The sequence below is a fragment of the Mauremys mutica genome, chromosome 6, assembly GCF_020497125.1.
Source record: "Mauremys mutica isolate MM-2020 ecotype Southern chromosome 6, ASM2049712v1, whole genome shotgun sequence".
NCBI lineage: Eukaryota > Metazoa > Chordata > Testudines > Geoemydidae > Mauremys > Mauremys mutica.
In genome coordinates this window covers 91,119,484-91,144,071 of record NC_059077.1, presented here as the reverse complement: position 1 = coordinate 91,144,071, position 24,588 = coordinate 91,119,484, and the positions used below count along the sequence as shown (strand labels likewise).

The window sequence follows — 24,588 nt, the reverse complement described above, 5'->3', positions numbered from 1 at the left end:
GGTCAGTAGGTTTCCGGTATAGGGTGGTGTTTATGTGACCATCGCTTATTAGCACTGTAGTGTCCAGGAAGTGGATCTCTTGTGTGGACTGGTCCAGGCTGAGGTTGATGGTGGGGTGGAAATTGTTGAAATCATGGTGGAATTCCTCAAGGGCTTCTTTTCCATGGGTCCAGAGGGTGAAGATATCATCAATGTAGCGCAAGTAGAGCAGGGGCATTAGGGGACGAGAGCTGAGGAAGCGTTGTTCTAAGTCAGCCATAAAAATGTTGGCATACTGTGGAGTCATGCGGGTACCCATAGCAGTGCCGCTGATTTGAAGGTATATGTTGTCCCCAAATGTGAAATAGTTATGGGTGAGAACAAAGTCACTAAGTTCTGACACCGAGTTTGCCATGACATTATAGGGGATACTGTTCCTGATGGCTTGTAGCACCGGTATATTGCAGCTGAGTGATCAGTCCTGAAACCACTCCCTTTATGGAAACTTCAATAGCATTATCCCCAAATGACAAATTATATACTCTGCTGGAGTGTTGACAAAGCAGAATGGAAAAAATGTAGGGCCAGGAAACAACACGAGATACAAAGATTTGAATGGTTATTCTAAACCTATAATTTCTTATTAGGAAATACCTACATGAATGTGAAAAGCTCTGTGAAAATTACAATGGTATTGCTTCCTCTCAGTATAGTCCTGCAACTCCTATTACTGCTAACAAGAGCTGTGTGCCTAGAGAGAAGAATATACCCCTTTGTGTAAGTTGATAGTGCATTCAATAATTACAGCATTTTTTAAAGGGGAAGGAAATTAACCTTTTTACAAGTATCTCTGTTATATCAAGAGCATCTTGGGACATTTCCCTTTCAACACATTTTAGCAGATACATACCAAAAGTACCACTGGTCTCTTCCACGTAGTTAATCCTATGATTCCGGACAAGATCACCTGAAAGAGCAAAAAAACAATTATGCAGGACTGAAGAGCCATGTTGGCAGAGCCCCATTACAGCCCTCATCACCCAACATTAATACATTGAAAGAAGCTGTTAACTTTAGAGTTCTAGAAGGAACTCCTTGTTTAAGAGAGTGTGTCTGACTCCCCTCTCACATAGGAGTAACTCCACTGACTTCAGGAGAAATATACCAGTGTAACCCTGCCATAAATGGGTGGAGAATCAGAGCCAATGTTGATAAGACACTTCACTTATGATAATGTCTTACCTAATAACATAATTAGGTTTCTTCTCATTGTTCTTCTTTTTACTTTTTTGTCCATATACACAACTTTCCAGAAATGTACACAACATTTTTTCCTAATTTTTCAGTAAACTCAACCTCCTCAGCTGATTACAAAGCAACATTTCTACTAACTTAGACCCCTATCCAGAAAACCTCTTACACACATGTATAATTTTAAATATGTGGGTAATCCCATTAATTTCAAAGTTATGGTCACGTTCAATCATTTCGCTGGAGGGGAGCCAAAAGACAAAGAAATGTTTGTATTATGTTGCCTTATTTTACCACTTAATTCAGTATTTCAATCAAGAGAACAACTCTGAAGGAACTATGGCTAAAATTTATAGACACATACATACACAGCTTCTGCCATTCAGTCAGATCAGGAATAAATCCTGCTGTAGAATTGAAAGGACAACACATTTTAATGACATATTATTGGGGGCGTGGGCATGTGTGTGTGGGGGGAAAGCTAGGCAAGACAGAACAGAACAGATTTTCAGCTGTGCCCTGTAGACAACAGAAACTCGCTGCGATTTACAGTTAATGGCCCATATCTTCAAAGTAATTTACTCCTCACTCCTATTGAAATCAATGGAAGCTAGAAGCCTAAATTCCTTTGAGGATCTGGGCCAATGTGACTAGGTTAATGAACATAGGACTTCAAGATTATAGCCTGCACCAGAAAAGGGTAGGCTAGAGCAAATGGATCTGCACCCTTTAGCACTTTTAAATAAGTAAATACCTTTTATAACTTCAGTGACTTCTGGACTGGTGATGAATCTGGCCTAGTACATGTGCATACATGATTTGGCCAAAACACCCATTGACATTACCATTCCTCTTTCAAAACTACGTACATAACTTTGCAGTTTCGTAACAAAATAGTTTGTGAATTATCTAAGTGCAAAATAATCATGTGATGTTATAATTAAAGTGCATCACTGATGTCTGTCACAGTTCAGGGCAACTGAACCATCCGTGGTCCAGAAAGATTAAATTTAGATTTAGTTGGAGATTGGTCCTGCTTTGAGCAGGGGGCTGGACTAGATGACCTCCTGAGGTCCCTTCCAACCCTGATATTATATGATTCTATAAGAGCATCTACTGTTAGGGTCCTGGTTCCCCAGCCATCATCTCTCTCAGGCGGAGACACACATCTCACTCCCTTCTGACTGGAGTATTTCAAGGCTGCACGGTTCCCCACCTACACTTTGAATTTCCCAGCAAACCAGACTGCCTAAATATGCCTGCTTTGCTTTTCTCTTTAGATGCTACAAACAGCATAATTGCCCACAGTTATTAGGCATCACACGGCTTTTCCTAAGCAAGCACATTTATTCTCAAGGTGAAAGCATAGTAGAGAAAGTCCTTTCTCTAGAGAATCCAGTTTGAATCCCTATATGCAAACCTTTCCAGGTGGTTGTACCTCTCGGGAGATGTTACAACCTGAGTGAATTTGCTGCCACTATTTTTAGTTCCTGGAGGGTTCTGGTCCACTTTCCCCATGAAAATACATACAATGATTTTGGTAAATTTCATAGTTGAATGTAATGTTATTTTGGAGCTATAGGAACAGGAGGGAAATGGCATTTTTCCACTGAGCAACGGATTGCATATTTATTCTGCACTCGAGCAATTAAAAAACTAATTTGTTACATAAGTGCAAGCTTGGTTTGTATGCAGTCCTAAATGGGACACTGTTTTAGCCATATCTGAAGCAATCTGGTTTTGAACTATATTAATAAAGTTTACAGGTGTTTAAAAGGAGGTATGGTGAGCATGGACAGTGCATTTGTTTCCTTACTTCAAGGTCTAAGGCTGTGAATACCTGCAGTGGTAAATACGTGAAAGACTACGCATACATCTATTTGGGAAGGTTAGAGTTGAAGGGATCTTCATCAGGTTTCCACAGTAAATGTGTGTCTCTGTTCCTTTACACATAAGACTTATAATATGGGCTTTCATGCCCTAGTACAAATTGCTATGAAAAATCACTTGCACAGAAAAAGTGAAGTTTAAATAGAAATCAGCAGCAGTAATAACTTGCCTTACTGTCCATAATAAAATCCTAATTCCCTCCCCCTTACAGTTTTTCTAGGAATATCACTATTTATTTATCCAATCTTATCAGAGTAGCAGTATTAAAATGCAGGAAAATGCTGCATGCAATATGTTCATATACTATTACAGGTGGGAAGTGTTGTTTCTTATTGTATACAAGGTTTGATAGACTGATTAAGATTTTATAAGGAAAAACATTTAAAATAATCAGCTATAAAATGTCAATTTGGCCTCCTCTTTATATTTGTTTATTCTTCTGTAATAATCTATTTGTTAAGGTTTGTGCTGCTATTGAAGTAAGACCTATAGACAGTCTAAAATATTATTTATATTACTATTTATTATTTCTGCAAGACAAAATAGTGTTCTAGCTTTACTGAACAAATAAAAATATATAGCTTCTGATAACTGAATTGTAAATTGGCAATGAAGGGTGTAATTTGTTATACAAGTAATTTTATACTTAACATATATATAGCATCTTTTACCTGAAGATTTCAATCTGCTTTAAAACATTAATTAACACTCTTGATGACACACCTCTAAGGTAAGGAATTATTAATCTTTCTATTTTACAGACAGGGAAACTGACATACAGCAAGGTTAAGTAGTTTGCTGAACGTCACACTGCAAATCAGAAGCAGAACTAGAATAGAACCCAAGCATCCTGACTACTATTCCCCTTAGGGTGAGCAGATGTCCCAATTTTATAGGGACAGTCCTGATTTTTGGGTCTTTTTCTTATATAGGCTCTTATTACCCCCCATCTCCATCCCAATTTTTCACATTTGCTGTCTGGTAACCCTAATTCCCCTGCTCTAATCACCTAGGCCCCAATCTTTCAAGGAGCTCTGTGTAGGAAGATCCCTGCACCCATTTGGAATGTCACTGGCATTGCAAGGGTCTGGCTGTGTAAAACTCCTTGTAGGATTAGGACCTGAGATCACACTTTGCAAGTCTTATTAAATTCAGTAAATCTTCTACAATAAAAGAGAGGAGCTAATCCCTTAAATGCAAAATTTATGCTGAAAAGCCTAACACCCTATGAATGTTAGCAGCAACAGACAATTAATTATTATTATGTATGCAGTGCCTGAAATGTCTGAGGCACTTTACAAACAACTAGAAGACACCGTCTCTGCCATAGAAAGCTACATAGATACATTAGACAGATATATAGAGTCAAAGATTCCAAAGCCGGAAGGGGCCATTGTGACCATCTAGTCTGACCTCCCGTATAACAACGGCCATAGAATTTCCCCAAAAATATATTAGCTAATAGATTAGCTAGCTAGAGAATAGATTGCGTAGATTGTTCTGACATGTAATAGCTAAGAGATTAGCTAGGCTGATCAAATGTGGTAGCTAATAGATGGCTAGATGGATCTGATACATAACAGATTAGACATGTGACAGCTAATAGCTTGGCTAGATAGAGCATAGATTAAAGCGATCAGATACGTGATAGCTGACAGAGTGGCTAGATAGAGACCAGATTAGCCTGAACAGCCGTGTGATAGCTAATCGATTGGCTAGGTGGCACAGGTAGCTCTGGACAGAGCAGGCATCAGACATTATATGAGCTGACAGGCTAGTCGGCCTAAGGACGATCCAGGCTTCGCTGTCCCGTCCCATGGCTGTGTCAGCAGCAGCTGTTGCTGCCCGGCCGCCCCCAGCTCCCGGGGCCACTTACCGAGGAGCCCGCCCAGAAGGGACAGGAGTTCTTCACCTGCGGGGAGCCGCTGAGGGACAGCGCCCCAAAGCTCAGCGCCACCATGCAGCAGCCCAGGATGAGCTGCAGCAGCCCCAGGGACAGCAGCGGTCTGGCCGGCAGCAGCCCCTGGGCCCCGGCGGCGGCCCGGCGGGCGGACAGAGGGGAGAGCGCCGCCGGGGGAGGCCGATAGTGCTGGAAGCGCCGGAGAGGCGGCAGCGGCGGGGCCGGAGAGGCGGCGGGGCCGGGAGCCGCTGCCTGAAGCGCGGCGGAGAGCCCGGCCATGGGGCAGCAGGAGCCCGGCAGCACCACAGGCAGCGACATGGGGGGCGGCGGCCGCGCCGCTCCGAGGGCAGGAGCCGAGTGTGGGCGCTCCGCCGGCACCGCAAGCTGCCGCCCTGCTGCTGCCAAGCCCGTCCCCACAGCGCGCTGCTGCCGCCGCCGCCAGTGCCCAGGCTCCTCCGGCCAATCCCTTCACCGCCCCGGGCTGCCCCCAAACCCCCCTTAATACCCCTCCCGTCCCCAGGCTTAACCGCCCCGAGCTGCCCCCAAACCTCCCTTAATACCCCCCCCCGTCCCCAGGCTGGCCACCCAACCCCCCGTCCCCACGCTTGGCCACCCCAGGCTGGCCCCCAAACTGCCCCTTAATACCCCCTGCCCCCAGACGCCCCCTTAGCTGCACTGGGCTAGCCCCCAAACACCCACTTAATACCCTCCACCCCCTTAACCGCCCCCCAGGCTGGCTCTCAAACACCCCCTCAATACCCCCCTCTGCTCCCTTAACCACCCCATGCTAGCCCCCAAACATCCCCTTAACCCCGCTCCACCACCCCCTTAACCACCCTGGGCTAGCCCCCAAACATCCCCTTAACCCCTCTCCACCCCTGTCTTATCTCCCCGGGCTAGCCCCCAAACGCCACTTTAACCCTCCCACGCGCCTCCCCCTTAACCCTCCCAGGCTAGTCCCCAAATACCACCTTAACCCCCTCCACCACCCCCTTAACCCTCCCAGGCTAGTCCCCAAATACCACCTTAACCCCCTCCACCACCCCCTTAACCCTCCCAGGCTAGCCCCCAAATGCCCCCTCTGCCACCCCCTTAACCACACTGAGCTAGTCCCCCAAAAAACCCTTACCCCCCACACCATCCCCTTATCTGCCCTGGACTAGCCCCCAAATGTCCCTTTAATCTCCCATCACTCCCTTAACTACCCAGGGCTAGTCCCCCATGCCACTCCCTGAGCCACCCTCAAACACCTCCTTAATGCCCATGCTAACCCCCCTTAATCCCTCTGTGGTACACATTTTGTGCCACCCCCCTTAAACTTTCCATGCTAGCCCCCCCCAAAACCCCTCAAACCCCTTAGGCTAGTCCCCTGTGCCAGGCCACCTCCTTAATCTCTCTTAAATCCCTGTCCCAGCCCCTCCACCAAATGCCTATGCCAACCCACTCCTCAGGCTTAACCACTCTCTTGCTAGTGTCAAATCTCTCCCTAGCCCCCACCCCCCGACCTATTCGCTGCTGCCAGTGCTTAACCTGTCCCTGTCCACTCTGCCATGCAAAACACTCTCTACCAAAGAAAGCATTCCGCTGCCACTGCCAAACCCCGCCTGACCACCAAACTCCTCTTTAATGGTGTACCAAACCACGTTCAGCTGCTGGTGCCAAATCCTTCCTTACCCTCTTCTCCGATCACTCCGCTGCCATTGCAGCCAACCCCATCTCTAGCCTGCCCTTTACCTTCTACTACAGGTTGAACCTCTCTAGTCCACCCTCAGGACCTGATGGATGCCAAACCACGGGAGGTCAAAGCAGAGTGCGAGCGGGTCGTCATAGGTGCAGGTCTCCATAGGCGCAGCATCTCCAGGCTTTAGGCGCAGCATGGTCCCTCGCCCAGGGGCCCCACTGCCACCCAGGATCCTGGCCGCTGGCCCCCTACCCGGGGGCTCCAATGCTGGCCCCATGTCCTAGCTGGTGGCCACAGGTCCTCCCTTTCCCTTCCAGAGATTGAACACCATGAATCAGCTGTTCGCGGCACTCCAGAAGCACTGGGAGGGAGAGAGGAGGAGTTGGTAAGTGTGGGGCTGCTGGCACACAAGAGGCATGGGGGGAGGGAGGCAGGTGGGGGAAGCTTGGCGCTGGAGGATGCTCTGCACCCACTAATTTTTCCCCATGGGGTCTTCAGCCCCAGAGCATCCATGGAGTAGGCACCTATGCCTGACCACAGATGTTGCCGAACCAGGGAGTGCCAGATTAGAGAGATTCAACCTGTACTGTCTGCTTCCTCTCAAACTAACCCATTTACTGCTACTGCTTGCAACCCCTTCCCTAACCAGTCCCCCTCCCACTAAACCACTCTGCTTCTGTGCAGTGAGACTGATCACTCGTTAGCATTAGCCTTTCCCTTTTATTGTCCACAATTATTTCTTCTCTATTTTTTTCCTCCTTGTTTCTCTGTGTTGAACCCCCCAGGTCCTTGCTCTTTTTTCCCCTTTGGTCAGTGTTGTTACACAGTGAGCTTGAAGTTTTAAAATAACTCCCCTTGGGAGGAGGGATGGGGGAAGCAAGTGGATTGCATTTCACATTGTTGGCTTTCTTCCCAGGAGGAGGAGGTTTGGCAGAGGGTGTGTGCCACACACACACACACAATGTAATTCTGCCTGATCACGGCAGGGAAATTTATCTTTCAGGTGAAGTACCTTCAGTATCTCATTTGTGTGTCGGAGCTTCAGTGTGCCATTGCACAGGCTATGTTTGTTCTTCTGTTCAACTTGTTGAAATGTTGGATGAGAGTAGGCTTAGGGCCTGTGTGCTGTTGTTCCAGTTGAGTCACAACAGTTTGAACATGTTGAGCATGTCTGAACATGACTTAGAAAAATAGATAATCTCAGTCATGAAAAATATAGCTGTTAGCTAGATAGGAAAACATACACTATAAAAGTGTCATTGGTTCTTTTGGCAGCACTTACCCCTTTGTAGAAGAAGATTGTAGGTTCAACACTCAACTAGGACTTTGGTGCAGACCTGATGCTGACACTGCAATGTAGTAGCAAAGAGGGGAGGAGCTGCAGCATTAGAGGCAGTGCCCTTTGGATGAGAGCCTTTTCTGCTTCTTTCTGTAGGTTGTCCAGCTGGAAATTAAAGATCTCCTAGCACTTCTTGAAAAGAGTACATTATAACCTTACTGCAGTGGGGTCTAGATACGTTAATCTTAGTGCCCACATAATTCATGGTGTAATCACACATAAAACCATACCAAAGATAACAGGATCATAGTGGCATAATTACAACAGTCTATATAATCAAAATATAGGTTAAAACAGAAAATTACTTTTTGGTCTAACCCAAAGTTTACTTCTCCATACACACAGAAAACATCAACCACTGCAGCTCATCCAAACCCAAACACACCAATTCCACCTCAGTTTCTAGGCCCAAAGCTATTACACACCCATCTCTCTGAGAATCCTCTGAGCAGCCTTTCTTTCTGTCTCACCACCAACTTTGGGAGGGGAAGTTGGCTGCCTAAGTTTATCTTTACAGCCACATTCTCCTTTTTAGTTCAACAATATGGCACCTCGTGGAAGAGCAGATGAACAGATAACTAACACAATCAAAGTGATTTTGGTTGGGGTTACATTTGCAATCCAAACTCTTCAGAATTATGCTGTCTAATCTCTCTAGATATACCACAAAAACAAAAAGGAGTCCGGTGGCACCTTAAAGACAACCAGATTTATTTGGGCATAAGCTTTCGTGGGTAAAAAACCCATTTCTTCAGATGCACCTGAAGAAGAAGTGGGTTTTTTGTTTTTGTGGATACAGACTAACACAGCTATCCCCTGATACTAGATATACCACAGTCATCCCTGTGACATCTAAGTGCCTTTACAAATATACAAAAAGTAAACAAGACCTTTGATTCATCATTTTCTTGTCTTGAGTAAGATTTTTTAAAAATGGGTGCCTAATATTACTCTCCTTAGTCCATGTTTACACACCTAAATAAGTGGCCTAGTTTTCAAAAGTGTTGAGCAAAATTAAAAATTGGAAACCACTGGGTATTCAGCACTTTTGAAAGTCAAGCATCTTATTTAGATTCCTAAATACAGAATTAAGAGACTACATTTAGGCGCCCATTTTTAAAATCCTGGCCCTTAAATCAGGCAGTTCAACCCTACCGCTGTCGCTTCTGTTACATCCTAGTGCTTGAATTGTCTCTTAGACAAGACAGACCTTGTCTGCAAGCTTCAGGGTTTAAGCCAACCTCTAACTAGTAGAACAGATTATCCCACATCTACCTATTGTGAGGTTTCTTGCACCTTCCTCTGAAGCCTCTAGTGCAGGTCACTTGAAGACATGTTACTGGACTAGATGGACCATGAGTCTGATCTAGCACAGCAGTTTCTTTGTTCTTGTTATCAGTGATAGATGTTAAATTCTGGTAACACTTTCTAATGACTAGCAGCAGGCACTAGAAGAGCTAAGGTTAGAAGAGCCGTGCTAATCTTGCTGCTTTTATTTCTAATGGGACAGGCTGTCATGCTGTTCTGTGGTTATTTTTCAGGATACTTAAAGAGATTTAAAATTACTGCCTACCTGTCTGGGGGTTTGTTTTTTTGGTACATTAAATATTTCATATTTTACTGCTGTAATGCACTGACTGAGATCCAGGTTATTTTACTGTTGAGGCAGTGTGGTGATGAGGTACAAGCAGAGGAGTGGGAATCAGCAGATTCAAAGTTCCAATTCCAGCTCTGTTACTGACTTCCTGTATGAACAGCTTCACCTTTCTTTGTTTCCCCATCTGTAGAATGATGATAACAATCACTTACCGCTCTTACAGGGTGTCAGGTGGATTGATTAGTTAAGAAGCTAGATCCTCAGTAGAACCTCATGGAGCTGTGCTGATTCACATTCATTGGGGATCTAACCCAGTGTTTGTACAATACTTTGAAAGTGTTATCTACTGTATAAGTGCTAATGTACAATAAAAAATCACCTAGTAACAAATCCTTAATTACCAAGTAGATCTGAGCAACAATTTAAAAACCAAGTGCAGAATGTATGTGTGTGTGTGAGAGTACTTATAGGTGTGGAGGGGAAAAGGAGGGGGGAATTTACATTGGTGGACAATCTAAAGAAAATGGAAAGTAAAATAACTAAAAGATTGTACCCAGGGTGAAAAATACATTGTTGCCCATTAAAGAATTGCTGCTAGTGAATGGATGAAATTTTTTAAGTTTGCAAAAGCAGCACCATTTCTTTCATCTCTGTTTTTATTCCGCGTCGCTTAGGTTCACACTGAACTTTTCTGCTGTAACATTCATTGATCAACTGCTGCATTGTTGGAGGCTCTCTCACAATAGACACCTGCTGACTCATGACAGAAGTGTGTTTATTTAATATCTTATTCGTTCTGCTTCTTTCTCCTCTTCAGGTGTCAATTCTGGAAGGACTGAACACTGACTCTAATTGAAGGAGCTAGAGAAACTCATTGCTACTAATTCACTGCAATCATAATTATCACCCTAACAGATGCTGGCAGGCTGGAAGCTGCACCAGCCCTCCCATACAGTAGAACTCTGGATTAGCTTCTCTGCTGTCAATGGTGAGTCAGTGGCAGGATCACTGGTTGATTTTTTCCCCTCTAATCTTTACTGGATATATTGAAATTTGGAGTCATAAATATTCAGTATTCTCCACAATTTATGAATAAAATTAAACACAAAAGCTATGGAAGAGAAAACCGTAAGAATTGTGGAAGATCCTGAAAGTTTCCTTTCCGGATGGAGTCACCTATTTCTTCCTCACATCATCTTTGGTAGGAATTGCTTCCCCATCCTCACAAAGTTATGTAACATGTTTGTGGTCAAACAATTTGATAAAATTGTTTTTTCTGTCTACACGGGTTATAACACCCCCCCAACCATGTTTAAACCCTGATGTCAATGAATAAGCCATGCTAGAACACACTTGCCATAACTTATTGTGTAGGGTAGGCAGGGTCTTAAAATCAACACCCTTCTAAACAGCTTTTTAAAAATAGTTTATGAGGAAGTCACATTCCCTGCTGCTGCCCCATCCATGCCCTCCACATACAGTTGTAGGCCTCTGTGCTGCCCAAGTCATTATGGTATGACAATACTGACCCAGCCACCAGTCTTTTTTCCTCTCTTGAAATGTTGTTGCCATCATCAACTATCAGCTCTTGCTTTTGACCCACAAGCCTGGGCCAAATTCTATTCTCTGATCAGTGTAAATCTGGAGACACTCCCGTGAAGTCAACTGAGTTACTCCAGATTTTCATCGGTACAAGAGAAAGGAGAAAATGTCTCAAGGACTCTCACTAAAGTTTGAATAGCTTAATCTCTTTCCCCTCCTCACTCCTGGGTTGTTTTTTTTTGTTTGTTTTGTTTTTTAAAAGGAGAGACTGAATGGTTGCACAGGAATAGAGCAGGGAACAAAAGTTGTTGGCAGCATTGCAAAAATATTTTGTTTCTACTTGGCATTTTATCAAGGGACAGAGCAGGAAAACCAGGTATAGAGCAAAGAGTAACAAAGCAAAAAACCAGCAATTATAACCTGATGCAAACCTTGTAAGTGATAGGGACTCTGTTCCCAAGGTCGAAAGAGTGGTTCTGCTTGGCCATTGTGTTTTTATCTCCATTTCTAAATATATCCAGCACCTAGGAGCATAGGCGGCAGGTTTGTATAATTTTTGGTGGGGCCCAAAATGGTGGTTCCCCCCCTCCCCCGCTCTCACCCTGTAAGCTGATATAAAATGAAGCTACAATGCGTCAGCACCACAAGATTACAAGGGTCAATTAAAAGTGGAAAGTCAGAAGCAGCACTTGCCTATTAATACCTAATATACGGTATTAAATTTTGTTGCACCTGTTGTGACAAAGTGGGAATGTTCTTAATGTTTTCTCTGAATACTGTGTGGGTGCCTCAGTTTCCCCTGCAAAGTGCCAACTGACGGTGTTGGGGACAAAGAGATCAGGTGGCCTCCTTGTCCGGAAGAGACACAAAGGCCAGATGAGGGAGTGTCAGTTTGGAGCTGGCTGGGGAAATCGGGAGAGGCCCAGAACTTGGGTCTGGGCTCCCCACCCCCCAAGATGGACCTGACTGAGGGGTCCTGTTTTCTGTACTTACAAGCTCTGTTTTAGACTGTATCCCTGTCATCTAATAAACCTTCTGTTTTACTGTCTGGCTGAGAGTCACATCTGACTGCAGAGTTGGGGTGCAGGGACCTCTGGTTGCCCCAGGACCTGCCTGGGCAGACTCGCTGCAGAAAGTGCACAGTGTGGAAGGGCATGCTGAATGCTCCGAGGTCAGACCCAGGAAGGTGTAAGCTTCTTGCCCTGGAGACAGTATGCTCAGAGAGGAGGCTCCCCCAGAGTCCTGACTGGCTTTGTATGGAGTTGTTCCAAAGCATCCCAGCATCCCCTTCCACACCATGCGCTTCCCGGAAGTCTGCACAGGCACTGACACTCCCTCCTCTGGCCTTTGTCTCTTTTCCAAGCATTAGGAGGCCATCTGATCTCTTTGTTCTCCAACACCTTCAGTTGGCTCCTTGCAGGAGAGTGGCCCAGGCCATCAGTTGCCTGGAGACAGGGTGTCAGCCATTCTCTGTGCAGACGGCATCACACTGGCCCTCTAGGGCTTTACAACAATCACACCCCCTTATCCCACCATCTAGAGCCTTAAGAAATGCATTGGGGAAACTGAGGCACACAGACAGTATTCAGAGAAAACACCTGTATACGACCAGTAACATTCTTTGAAGGGTGTAAAATAATCAAATATTGTGCTAAATACAATGATACTCCAAACTGACCACCAAATTTAAGTTGCATGTTTTTCCCCTCAGGTGAGGGTTCTGGGGTGGGGCTGGGGATGAGGGGTTCACAGTGCAGGAGCGTGCTTGGTGCTGGGGGTGCAGGCTTTGGGGTGAGGCAGGGCTGAGGATGAGGAACTTGGGGTGCAGACAGGCTGCCCCAGGTCTAGGGCCAGAGAGGACTCCCCATCACCACCACTGGCAGCAGCAAGCTCCAGGGGAGGGACCCCTCCTGCCCCCCATGGCACACACACTCTGCACATGCTCCTAGAGCCCCTCTCAGGTCCAGAAAGCTCACTCCCCTCCCCTATGATGGGTACTGGGGGGGGCCACAGGTGGCCTTCCATGTTGCTGCCCCTCACCATAACTTCACTGTGGATGGGGGATGGGGCTGCCCCTTCCCCAGCATGGGGCAGAAGTGGGGTAGGCAGGGTGGTGGCTGGCTATGGGACGGGGGAGCAGGGTGTCATAAAATTCACCCAAGCCCCAGCTGCTCAGGTCTAGGAAGCCTCCCTCTCCCATCCCTCCTGTGGCGGGTGGGTTGATGGGTGCTGGGGGAGGGGGCATTGTCTTCACATGTGGCTTCCTGCCTCCCCTGTGCAGCCTGCTGTGCCTCACTGGGGGTAGGAATAGGGGCTGGGACTGGGGCTGGGGCAGGGGGGGAATCATAGGGTCAAACACTCAAACATAATAAAAAATCATAGGGTCAAACACTCACGGAAGCCCCAACTGCTGCTAAGGTGAATGATGTCTGTCTCCTGGCCCGTTTGTGTCTCCTCCAGGTAGGGGCAGGAGAGGGGAGGGAAGGGGAGGCCCCCTCCACTCCCCTCCCCCTCCTGAGTGCTTCAGCAGTAGTTAGCACATTCCTCTTATGCTAATGCTGCAGCCCTTAGGCTACCGGCAGCAGCAGCAAAGGAGAGAGAGAGAGAGACATGCTGTGCGCTCTTTACATTCAGGCAGGGAAACTCCGGGGAGGGGGAAAATCTAATATTTCCAAATATTGGTGGAGCAGAGCCCCTGATTATGAATATTCCTGGGGCGTTAGCTCCAAGAGCCCATATAAGTTGGCGTCCATGCCTAGGAGCCCTGGAGAGGTCAGGTGACTATTTAACTGGGATTCATTTCAAGAGGTAGCGTAACTGCAGTTGAAACTGGGTTCATCTGAAAGTAGGTAGGCAACATAAACTTGTAAATGTTGCAACAAAGCCAATTAACAGCAGCATGTAAAGATCGTAATGTACTGGATTTAAAATGGCTTTACCTGCCCACTCTGCGACCAGTGTTTGATACCACAGTGGTGAAAACTGGATGGATGGATGGCAGTAGTTCTTGCTTCTGTGTTAGACATATCTAAAGTTTTTAAACTAGGAATTCAAAGTGCCTATGCTGTGAGGTGGGATAGGGAAGAAGTAACAGTAAACACATAGCTACTGCCCTTCTGGCCTGGATGCTACTCCAGATGGAGGGCAGAGGACCAGTAATTCTGGGTAAAGGCGCCCTGATTTCTGAAACACGCCAACACTAGATTTTGCAACAAAAACAGAAAATTTGGTGACAATAGAAAATGCCAAAAGGGCAGTGGGGAGGTTAATAATTAAACTACTGATACAATCAAAACCTCTGGCTTTTGAACGTTTTAACATTTATTTTATGTGGCCACAACCATTTGGTGGAGATAAGAGAGAGTTGCAATTTAGGTGGTCAGGTGGGGTTTGGCAGATAGGAGAGGGTGTCAGTCCATTGGCTGAGTTTTCGAGGCCTTATACTCAACTTGATGGTGTTTCTCTGTTTGGATGTAATGTAATAATGTTTGTACATCACAGCAAATCCATTAAAAAAATTAAGGGAATATTTTAGACATCAGTGGCCAGAACACTACTGATTTGGGGGGAAATTGGGGAAAAATGAAAGGTGGCAATAGAGGACACACAGAACCCATGGCACGTACTTAGCAGAGCTACCAGTTTCAATGACATTTGTAACTGTTATTTGGTGGCAGTTAACACCTTTCAGCATAATATCCCTCATCTTAGAAGGGAACAGGGAGGGTGGCACACAAAGAGCTTGGAGTATGTGAAAGAATGCAAGGAGCCCTTGGTGTGTGCAATGAACTTGACCTAGAGAAGGTACAAAGTTTATGATTCTTCACCCTCTCCTCCCGGCAGTTTTGGGGTAATTATTGGCAACTCGGTATCTTTGGTCCCATGAGTAAGGGTAGGTCTATACTTACCTGCTGGGTCGACGCGTAGCGTTTGACTTCTCGGAGTTCGAACTATCGCGTCTAATCTAGACGCGATAGTTCGAACTCCGAACGCGCTCCCGTCGACTCCGGAACTCCACCACCGCGAACGGCGGTGGCGGAGTCAACGGAGGAGCCGCGGACTTCGATCCCACGGCGTCTGGACAGGTAAGAAGTTCGAACTAAGGTAGTTCGACTTCAGCTACGCTATTCGCGTAGCTGAAGTCGTGTACCTTAGTTCGACCCCCCCACCCTAGTGTAGACCAGGCCTTAGACAGGAGCTTTAATCAGCCTGGAATGAAGATCTTTCTGTCTTATTCCCCCTTTATGGCTTTTGAAGTCTTCTCTATCCCGGCCTTCTGTTACTCAGGATAGTGGTAGTGATGTGCTAACAGGCTTGTTTGTAGTTTTGGGGAGAGGTTGCAGGGTGATCATACTCCCAGCACTGCCTGCGTCTCGGAGGAGTGAATAGAATAGCAGAATGCCAGCCACCACACCACCTCTAGTCCCACCACCCCAGTAGGGCTTTCAAGGTCTAGGAGAGCAGTATTCTGCAGGGTCCCCAACTAGCAAATTCCAGTCCAAACCCTCTCTAAGCACCCCCACTGTTTTCAGTCTCTTTATTGTATGAAAGTCATTCTGTCCCTTTAATCATTTTTGTCACCCATTTCTAGTTCAGTTTTATTTTTGCTACGTATTTTTGGAAATGGGACCAGAACTGAAGACAGTATTCTAGATACAGACAGACATATAATGGCATAATATTTTCAGGATTACTTTGTCTCATTTTTATACATCATAATAGTGGGTGGTGGGAGGAGTTTGTGCAAAGCTTTGATCGGGCTGCACTAAATTGTGCATCATTAGTACTTTACATTTAAAAACTCCTACACTAAATGAGGAAATAATTGCTACAGTTTCTTATCATGGAAGCAAATTATCTATTACCCCAAACACTAAACCCTAGAAATGTCAGTGTGTTGTCTCTCTACTTGGAATATAACCAAGAGTTCTTCTTCGAGAGACTGTTCACGTCCATTACATATTAGGTGTGCGCGTGCCATGTGCACAGGCCGGCAGGGGAGCCCCACCAGAGTAGTGCCTCATGCTGCCGACCCGACCCCCCCTTCGGTTCCTTCTTACCGTCCCTGGTCGTTGGAACAGCTCTCTATCTCTCGCTTGCGTGTACCTTAGCATAGTTATCAGCAGTTAACAGTTATCAGTGGGTGGTAGTTATCAGTAGTTAGCACTTCATAATAATAGATAGTTAAGCTTTCTTTGTTTAGGTGTTGGAAGTTGTCTCCAGCACCAGCCTATGCCAGTTAGTGACCCCCATGACTGGTGTTTCCGTTGCCTGGGGAAATCACATCAGACAGAACACTGCAAGATCTGTAAGGCTTTGGCTACACTTGCATTTCAAAGCGCTGCCGCGGCAGCGCTTTGAAGCGCTAAGTGTAATCAAAGCGCCAGTGCTGGGAGAAAACTCTCCCAGCGCTGTCCGTACTCCACTTCCCTGTGGGGAATAACGGACAGCGCTGGGAGCGCGGCTCCCAGCGCTGGGGCTTTGACTACACTGGCGCTTTGTAGCGCCGCAATTTGCAGCGCTGCAGAGGGTGTGTTTTCACACCCTGCTGCAGCGCTGCAAATTTGTAAGTGTAGCCAAGCCCTAAGGCTTTTAAGCCAAGGACTAAGAAAGAGAGAGACTTTCACCTCAAGCAGCAACTCATGGAGGCTGCACTGCAAGCTTCTGCCTCGGGCGATCCAGCCTCGGTGCCAGTGTCCTCGGTGCGGAGTGCCCGGCATGTTTGCGATCTGGCTCCGGTGGAGCACTGCAAACATGCTGCTCCGAGGCAACAAGAAACCCCCCAGCACCGTTCGACCTCACCAGTATGGTTGAAGGGCCAGCCTACAAGCCGAGGGTGCTCCCCGCATAAGAAGCTGGCACTACCCAAGCAAATGAGCGCTCAAAAGGGAAGCACTGCCCCAGGACATGCTCTGGCGCCGAAGAGCCCCGGGTTAAGCGCCTTGAGCGCAGAGCTCTTAGAACAGCCCTCCACACCAGACACCTTTGAAGCGGCAAAGGACCTCATTCAGTTGTCGGTGACAAGCCCCCTCCCTGCCAAAGAGAAGCCTCTAGCACCGTCTCCTAGAGTGCCATCAAGAGGCAAGCCGGCAATAGTGCGCCAATCGAGGTCACCATCCTGGCACCGCTCCCAGCCTCGGTCCTGGTCAAGCTCGGCCTCTGCGGATTCCCAGTTGCCCCTGATCCTGCGGGACTCGAGGGCACTGGATCCCAGCCACCATACGGCACCGGCCCTGCCAGGGCACCGCTCCCCGGCGCCATCACCAGGCTGGCAACACAAGATCAAAGTCCCCGGTCCAGAGCAGAAGCCAACGATCCTGGTCCCGGGAGTATTGGTACCGGTCGGCGAGGAGCCGTTCTCCAGCCCCCGGCAGCACCGTTCTACGGCACCGCCTTGGCCTTCCAGGTCGGCGTCCTCGGAATCTGAGGTAGACTCAGGCTGCTCCAGCTATTCCCACAGGGCACCAGCGAGCAGGGATCCCCAAGACCTGTGGCATCCCCAATGGGGCCCACCAGGGCAGTGGCCCTTTTGGACACCATGGGCCTGTCACCAACAGCAGGGGCCCTCCTCCAGAGCCTCAAGATCCAGCTATTCGGTGTGTTGGTCCCAGTCCCCGCACAGGCACCTCTCTGCGCCCAAGGAGGCCACGGTATCCAGGCCATCAGACGCTTCTCCGGAACACAGGAGAGCAGAAGCGGCACCGAGCCCGGTGCCGTCCCGGAGGCAATCAGTCAGGTAGGACCCGGATAAGCCCCCAGCATGCGAGGAGGGACAAGAAGGGCTGGAAGACGAGATGCAGAAGGCCCTCTCCTCTTCGTCATCCCCAGATGAAGCTGTGGCAGGCACCGCGGTGTCAGGGCCTCCGCCTAGACAAGGCCAGGGCCAGGGCAAGCTGCAACCCGGCAACAAGCAAGGGTTTTGAAGGTGCGCTTGAGGACAGCATACCAAGCCAGTTACCGGATCTTTCCCTATGTTTCCTGAACCGCTTGTCCCGCTTCTACCATGCATGGTCCTGTATAGCATCAGACTGTTGGGTCTTACGCACGGTACAAGTGGGATACACGCTTCAGTTCTCCTCCTTCCCTCCCTCTCACCCGCCTTCCCCGTCCCTCTTCAGGGACCCCTTTCACGAGCAACTCCTTATACAGGAGGTACTGACGCTCCTCGAGGTGGGGGCAGTGGAAGAGGTCCCTTGGGATCTGAGGGGGAAAGGGTTTACTCCCCTTATTTTCTTATTCCCAAAGCAAAGGGGGGTCTTTGACCCATTTTAGACCTGCGCGGACTCAACAAATTCTTAGTCAAGGTCCGCTTCCGCATAGTCTCCCTAGGCACTATTATTCCATCCCTGGATCCGGGGGATTGGTACACTGCCCTCGACATGAAAGATGCGTACTTTCATGTCACTATTCATCCTGCTCACTGGCGGTTCCTGCGGTTCATCATAAGCCAGCATTACTAGTTTACAGTCCTACCCTTCAGTCTGGCGGCAGCCCCCCACATGTTCACAAAATGCATGTTGGTAGTGGCAGCCTTTCTACGAAAAAGGAGAATTTGAGTATACCCGTACCTAGAGACCCCTTAGACTTTATAGTGACAATCCCTGCCGAGGTGTTGGACTCTCTGCGCTGGAGGCTCAACCAGCAGGTAGTTTGCAAAGGGATCCCCTTCACCGCACCATAACCCACGCTGACGCTGGTAACAGATGTGTCAGGCCTCGGCTGGGGAGCGCACTTGGGGGGCCTATGGACGCAAGGCTTGTGGTCTAAGGATGAAATATTGCTCCACATCAATGTGAAGGAGCTCAGGGCAGTTTGCCTAGCCTGCCAAACCTTGCACGCTGCTTTAGAAGGTCACAGTGTGATAGTTCTGACAGACAACACTACCGCCATGTTCTACATAAACAAGCAGGGTGGAGCCCAATCCTCTCCCCTCTGCTGAGAGGCCCTTCTCCTATGGGACTTTTGTATAGCCCGCTCAGTACACCTCATAGCGTCATACCTCCCGGGGGAGCGGAACGAGCTGGCGGACCGCCTCAGCAGGTCATACCGCATGCACGAATTTCTGATGAGACCGGATGTCTTGCAATCAATCTTCCAGAAGTGGGGATTTCCCCAAATGTACCTCTTTGCCACCAAGGACAACAGTCAATGCCCGCAGTTTTGCTCTTTCCAGAACCACAGTCCGGGCTCGGTTGCAGATACCTTTGTGATCCCTTGGAGCGGGAGCCTGAAGTATGCCTTCCCACCACTCCCGCTCATCCACAGAGTTCTCCTCAAAGTTCGCAGAGACAAGACAATAATGATTCTCATCACCCCAGCTTGGCAACATTGGTTTACGACTTTGCTGGAGCTGTCAGTAGCCCACCCAATTGCCCTGCCCCTACACCAAGATCTCATCACGCAGGACTGCAGGCGCCTGCTCCACCCGAACCTGCAGTCTCTGCATCTCAAGGCATGGAAACTCTGTGGTTGAATGCGATGGAGAGCCAGTGTTCTCTTCAGGTGTGACAAATTCTCTTCGGCAGTAGGAAACCTTCCACTAGGGCCACATACCTCGCTAAGTAGAAGAGGTTCTCCTGCTGGTGTGAACCAAAGCATATACAGCCGCTTCATTCCTCCGTTCCAGTTATCCTGGAATACCTGCTGCACCTTAAACATTAGGGTCTCGCCCCCTCCTCAGTTAGAGTGCATCTGGCTGCCATTTCGGTGTTTTCTATGTGTTTTCCAACCCCATGGTAGCCCGGTTTCTCAAGGGGCTGGAGAGGGTGTTTCCCTACTCACGCCCTCCGGTCCCTCCCTGGAACCTTAACTGGGTCCTGACCAAGCTCATGGGACCCCCTTTTGAGCCCCTAGCCTCTTGCTCTTTCACTCACCTGTCTTGGAAGGTGGCGTTTTTGGTGGCCATTACGTCCACAAGGAGGGTGTCTGAGTTGAGGGCCCTCACCTTGGAGCACCCTTATACAGTTTTAGGCCACACCCTAAATTCCTCCCTAAAGCAGTCTTGCAATTTCATATGGGACAGGACATTTGTTTGCCAGTGTTCTTTCCCAAACCACACATGGACCCGAGTCACCATAGCCTACATACTCTGGATGTCCGTAGGGCTGTGGTGTTCCATCTGGAGTGAACTAGACCTTTCCGCAGGTCGACACAGTTGTTTGTCACCATTGCAGAGAGAATGAAAGGACTCCCTGTCTCGGCGCAGTGGATATCGTCATGGATTGTGGATTGCATCTGCACTTGCTATGAGCTCGCCAAAGTGCCAGCCCCGGCGATCACGGCTCACTTGACTAGGGCTCAAGTGTCCTCAGCAGCTTTCCTGGCACAGGTTCCACTCCAGGAGATCTGTAAAGCAGCCACCTGGTCATCGGTGCGCACATTCACAGCCCACTACACAGTCCATCAACAGGCCAGAGAGGACGTGGCGGTCGGCAGGGCTGTGCTTCAGTCAATTGTTCCATGACTCCTACCCTCCTTCTATGGTAAGCTTGTGAGTCACCTAGTGTGTAATGGACATAAACAATCACTTGAAGAAGAAAAATGGTTACCTACCCTTTCATAACTGTTGTTCTTCGAGATGTGTTGTTCACGTCCATTATACTTCCCACCCTCCTTCCCCTCTGTCGGAGTCTCCGGCAAGAAGGAACTGAAGTGGAGTCGGGTCGGCAGGGTGTATATGCACCAGCATGAGGTGCCACTCTGGCGGGGCTCCCTTGCTGGCCCGACGGGAGCCGCTAAGGGAAAAAGTTTCCGACATCCGTGCATGCGGCGTGTGCACACCTAATGTGAAATGGACGTGAACACCACATCTCGAAGAACAAGTTACGAAAAGGTAGGTAAACGTTTTATTCAGTTGCAGGTGGGATAGATGTTGCACTGTTTAATCTCTGTTCTAACATTTATCAAATAATTACCTCCAGAGAACAAGCATTATACTGCTGTGTTCTTCAGATGACCAGAGTACATTATTACCAAAAGAGAAATGACTTTGTTTAGGATTGAGGCTATATCTAGACAATGATGAATATGACTGTGCATTTTTTTGCAGTGGAAAATAGAAGAGATGGTAGTGGTTTCTTTACAGTGGAAACCTCACTATGCCCATATTCCAGCATAATGTGTTGATGGGTAATGAAGGAAGACATTTATATGCTGCTTTGCTTTGTTGTGAGACTATTGTGCGAGTGTTAACTAAGCAAAAAAATGTGTACAATTGGAATGACTATATGAGTCAGAAGGTTAAGTTGCCTTGCTGACACAGAGTTGATCATCAAACTTTATGGTGTCATTAGCTATTTATCTATACAGCATTACAAAATGAGTTTGTCACATTAAAGAACAATAAAGATAGGTCCCTAGCTTGACATACTTGTGTAATTTAGAAAACACCCCCACCAACCCATTACCACACTCAATTTATTATCGGATGATGGGGCAGTTGCATTACTTACAGCTGCCATAATCAGCAAGGTATGTATATTCCAAATGAGCTTCAGCACATCTGGTAGGCTAAATTCACACAGGTCTGTACCAGTTTCTGCTTGGCAGAAGTGCCCTGATGGGCAGAAGGCCTTTCTGAGAAAGGAGTTATAGGGGTATAAGGATCTATAACTTCCTTCTTTATTACAAAGACCACATTAGCATTGCTTCCAAAACAAACAGTACTGGTGGGGAGGCAAGAGTGGCTAGGATGTGCTGATTTAGCACATCCCCTCAGCAACCTCCACTAACAGGACTTCAAGGAAGGGCCCATGCAAACTTACACTTCCTCATTGGCAAGTCTTATGGTCTGGTTTCAATAATTTCTTCAGTTAGTGAAGATAGCCCTAGCAAAACACCTGCTTAAACGTTTTGCTGGATTGGAGCAATAATGCTAATGCAAAAGGATTAATACATTTATTGGCAAAGGAAATGTATGACTTTCTGTCCTGGCCAGAGATGGCTCTTGCAACCTCTAAGGTTTTATCTTTAAAACTCTTATTTAGTCCATTAATTTCAATTCTACACTCATTTGAGCAAGCAATGAGCAATTTTGAATAAATATAAAAAGAAAACAAGGATGACCCAATGGTTAGAGTTCTAGCCTGGATTAAACTTCCAGCTTCACCACAGATTTCCTGTGACCTTGGGTGGGTTCCTTAGCATATATCTGCATGTCAAAGAAAAGTCCACAGTACCGAGTCTCAGAGCCCAGGTGAATTGACTGGGGCTTGCAGGGCTTGGGCTGCAGGGCTAAAAATAGCAGTGCAGACATTCCCACCCATGCTCCAAGACCCTCCCCCTTTACTTTACCAGTTTTCAGAGGCTGGGTTCCAAACCATGCAGGAATGTCTACATTGCTATTTTTATCCCCACAGCCTGAGTCCAAGCCAATTGACCTGGGATCTGAGACTTGGTGCCATGGATTTTTCTTTGCAGCATACACATACTTTGAGTCTTTCAGTGCATCAGTTCCCCATCTGTAAAATGGGGATAACAGTATTTCCCTATCACAGAGAATGTTGAGAGGATAAGTATATTAAAGATTGGGAGGCACTCAGATACTACAGTAATAGGGCTATGCAAGTGCCATAGATAGATGGTATAAGCATACTTTCCTTTGGATCTTTAGATATAGTATAGTACTTTAGAAGCTTATTTTACTAATATAGTCTCTCAAAAAGGGTAGGCTTCTCTTTTAAACTATTCTTCAGGATACATCTTGCATCTTTCTAGGTCTTGTGGAGTAAGATGTATAAGTATGCCCCCTTCCCCCAATTCCCTACTTAAAGGTATATACAGTTTCTCAATTATCAAATGAAGAAAATATTAATAGTTATAACATCTTTAGTTCTAGGTTTCTAGCCAATGTAGTTGCTGAAATAACACCAACTAACTGAAGAATGTTTACAGTGAGAAGTGAAATATTTGCAGTTAAGAAAATAAGCAATTTACAAAGCATAAAGGAAAAAAATACACAAGTTTGTGCTAATTATTAAGGATAAGAACAAGAAGTTTTCACCTCTAAATAAAGGCATTAGTTGACAGTAAACACTAATACATTTTACAAATATTTCCTCATTTTTAGTACTCTGCTTAAAAATATTTCTTCTATAAAAACTCTAAGAGTTAAGAAGTAATCATTGTTTAATCTCAACTTTTTCCTAGACTTTTAAAGTCACACTGAAGTTGGGGAAAACATCTGTTTTCCAGAGAAATTAGGGGAGGATTTGTTGAGAAGACCAATATTATGGCCAAATGTAAGTCCTAGAACAAACGAAGAGTTTGTTCAACTTAAACCAGTATATCTTCTTCCTTTAAAAAGAACTGAGTTAGGTCAATCTGCCATGATACTTGTTATGTTTTCTTGAGACAAAAGGTACGCTTACATTAAGAGTTACATGCTGATATAATCTCTCTCTCTTGAGCAGATTTATTTCACCATGACCAGATTCTGGCACCATTACTATGCAATTAAAGAAAGCATAACATTTTACATAAAGCATCATGCTCATAATAAGTAAACTATTAAATATATACCTTCATAATACATTAGAACATACACATATTCAACATTTCTAAAGCAAGAACAACTTTGGGTCTGTATACAAAAATTAAGATATAAAACTTAATTAACAGGATTTAACATTGCTTCGTTACCATTCCTGACATAAATCAAATACATTTCTACCCTGATATAATGCTGCCCTCAGGAGCCAAAAAATCTTACCGTGTTATAGGTGAAACTGAGTTATATCGAACTTGCTTTGATCCACCGGAGTGCACAGCATCACCCCCCTCAGAGCACTGCTTTACCATGTTATATCTGAATTCAAGTGAGCTCAGGGGCATGCCCTGGTGAGAAAAGAATTAATTTTCATACTAGGTATGATTATTAAGGATGATCATTTTAAGTGATTGTAAGTCCTTTGAAGATGAAAAATGCTGCATCACTGCTGTGACAGTGTTGGATACAATCCAGACCAGTGAGGCATTGTGTTACCACTTTCCCTGCAAGCCTGGGTGCCTAGCAATGCTTTGCTGCTGTAGCTCACAGCCAGTCAACAAGCATACAAGTCACACAGTATCTGTGTACTAAACAGCCCTGGTTCAGCAGTTCTGACCTCAGCTGCCTGTCTACACCCCCCACTCATGCTTCTACTAGCCTTGGTTATAACCAACAGGGTGACCCCAACATACTCCCAGTCTTGAATTTCCCTGAAACTGTGCTCTGTAATGTCCTGCCCCATCCTGGGCAGTTCGGAGAAGTGATATGGCCTGTTTGTTCCTCAAGACACAAAAGCACATCACAGCTTATTGACTTAACTGGGGTAAATACATTTAAGGGAATAAAGAAAACGGAATAAAGTTAGAAATGGTTACAAGCAAATAAAAGTGAAAACATGCATATAAAACTTAATTTAGTAAGG

The 24,588-nt window shown here is 46.5% G+C and overlaps 1 protein-coding gene and 1 long non-coding RNA gene across 4 annotated transcripts in view; one reads left to right on the top strand and one right to left on the bottom strand.

Annotated features, from left to right (window-relative positions):
- The window catches only part of FAM189A2 (family with sequence similarity 189 member A2), a 45,694-nt gene extending 40,320 nt beyond the window's left edge, over positions 1 to 5,374 (bottom strand). For both annotated transcript variants that reach the window (XM_045021317.1, XM_045021318.1), the window contains exons 1-2: positions 4,997 to 5,374; positions 890 to 946 (exon numbers count right to left, since the gene is read on the bottom strand). In XM_045021317.1, the coding sequence (XP_044877252.1) occupies positions 890 to 946; positions 4,997 to 5,338 (399 nt within the window). In that variant the 5' untranslated portion in view covers positions 5,339 to 5,374. The remainder of the gene's footprint in view (positions 1 to 889; positions 947 to 4,996) is intronic.
- A 493-nt stretch (positions 5,375 to 5,867) lies between these two features.
- Positions 5,868 to 24,588, top strand: part of LOC123372825 — a 49,544-nt gene continuing 30,823 nt past the window's right edge. Inside the window, exons 1-4 of one of the 2 annotated variants that reach the window (XR_006580466.1) lie at positions 5,868 to 7,086; positions 7,618 to 7,704; positions 10,455 to 10,625; positions 23,327 to 23,418. This is a non-coding gene — a long non-coding RNA (uncharacterized LOC123372825). The remainder of the gene's footprint in view (positions 7,087 to 7,617; positions 7,705 to 10,454; positions 10,626 to 23,326; positions 23,419 to 24,588) is intronic. The other variant, XR_006580467.1, reaches the window with a different exon arrangement.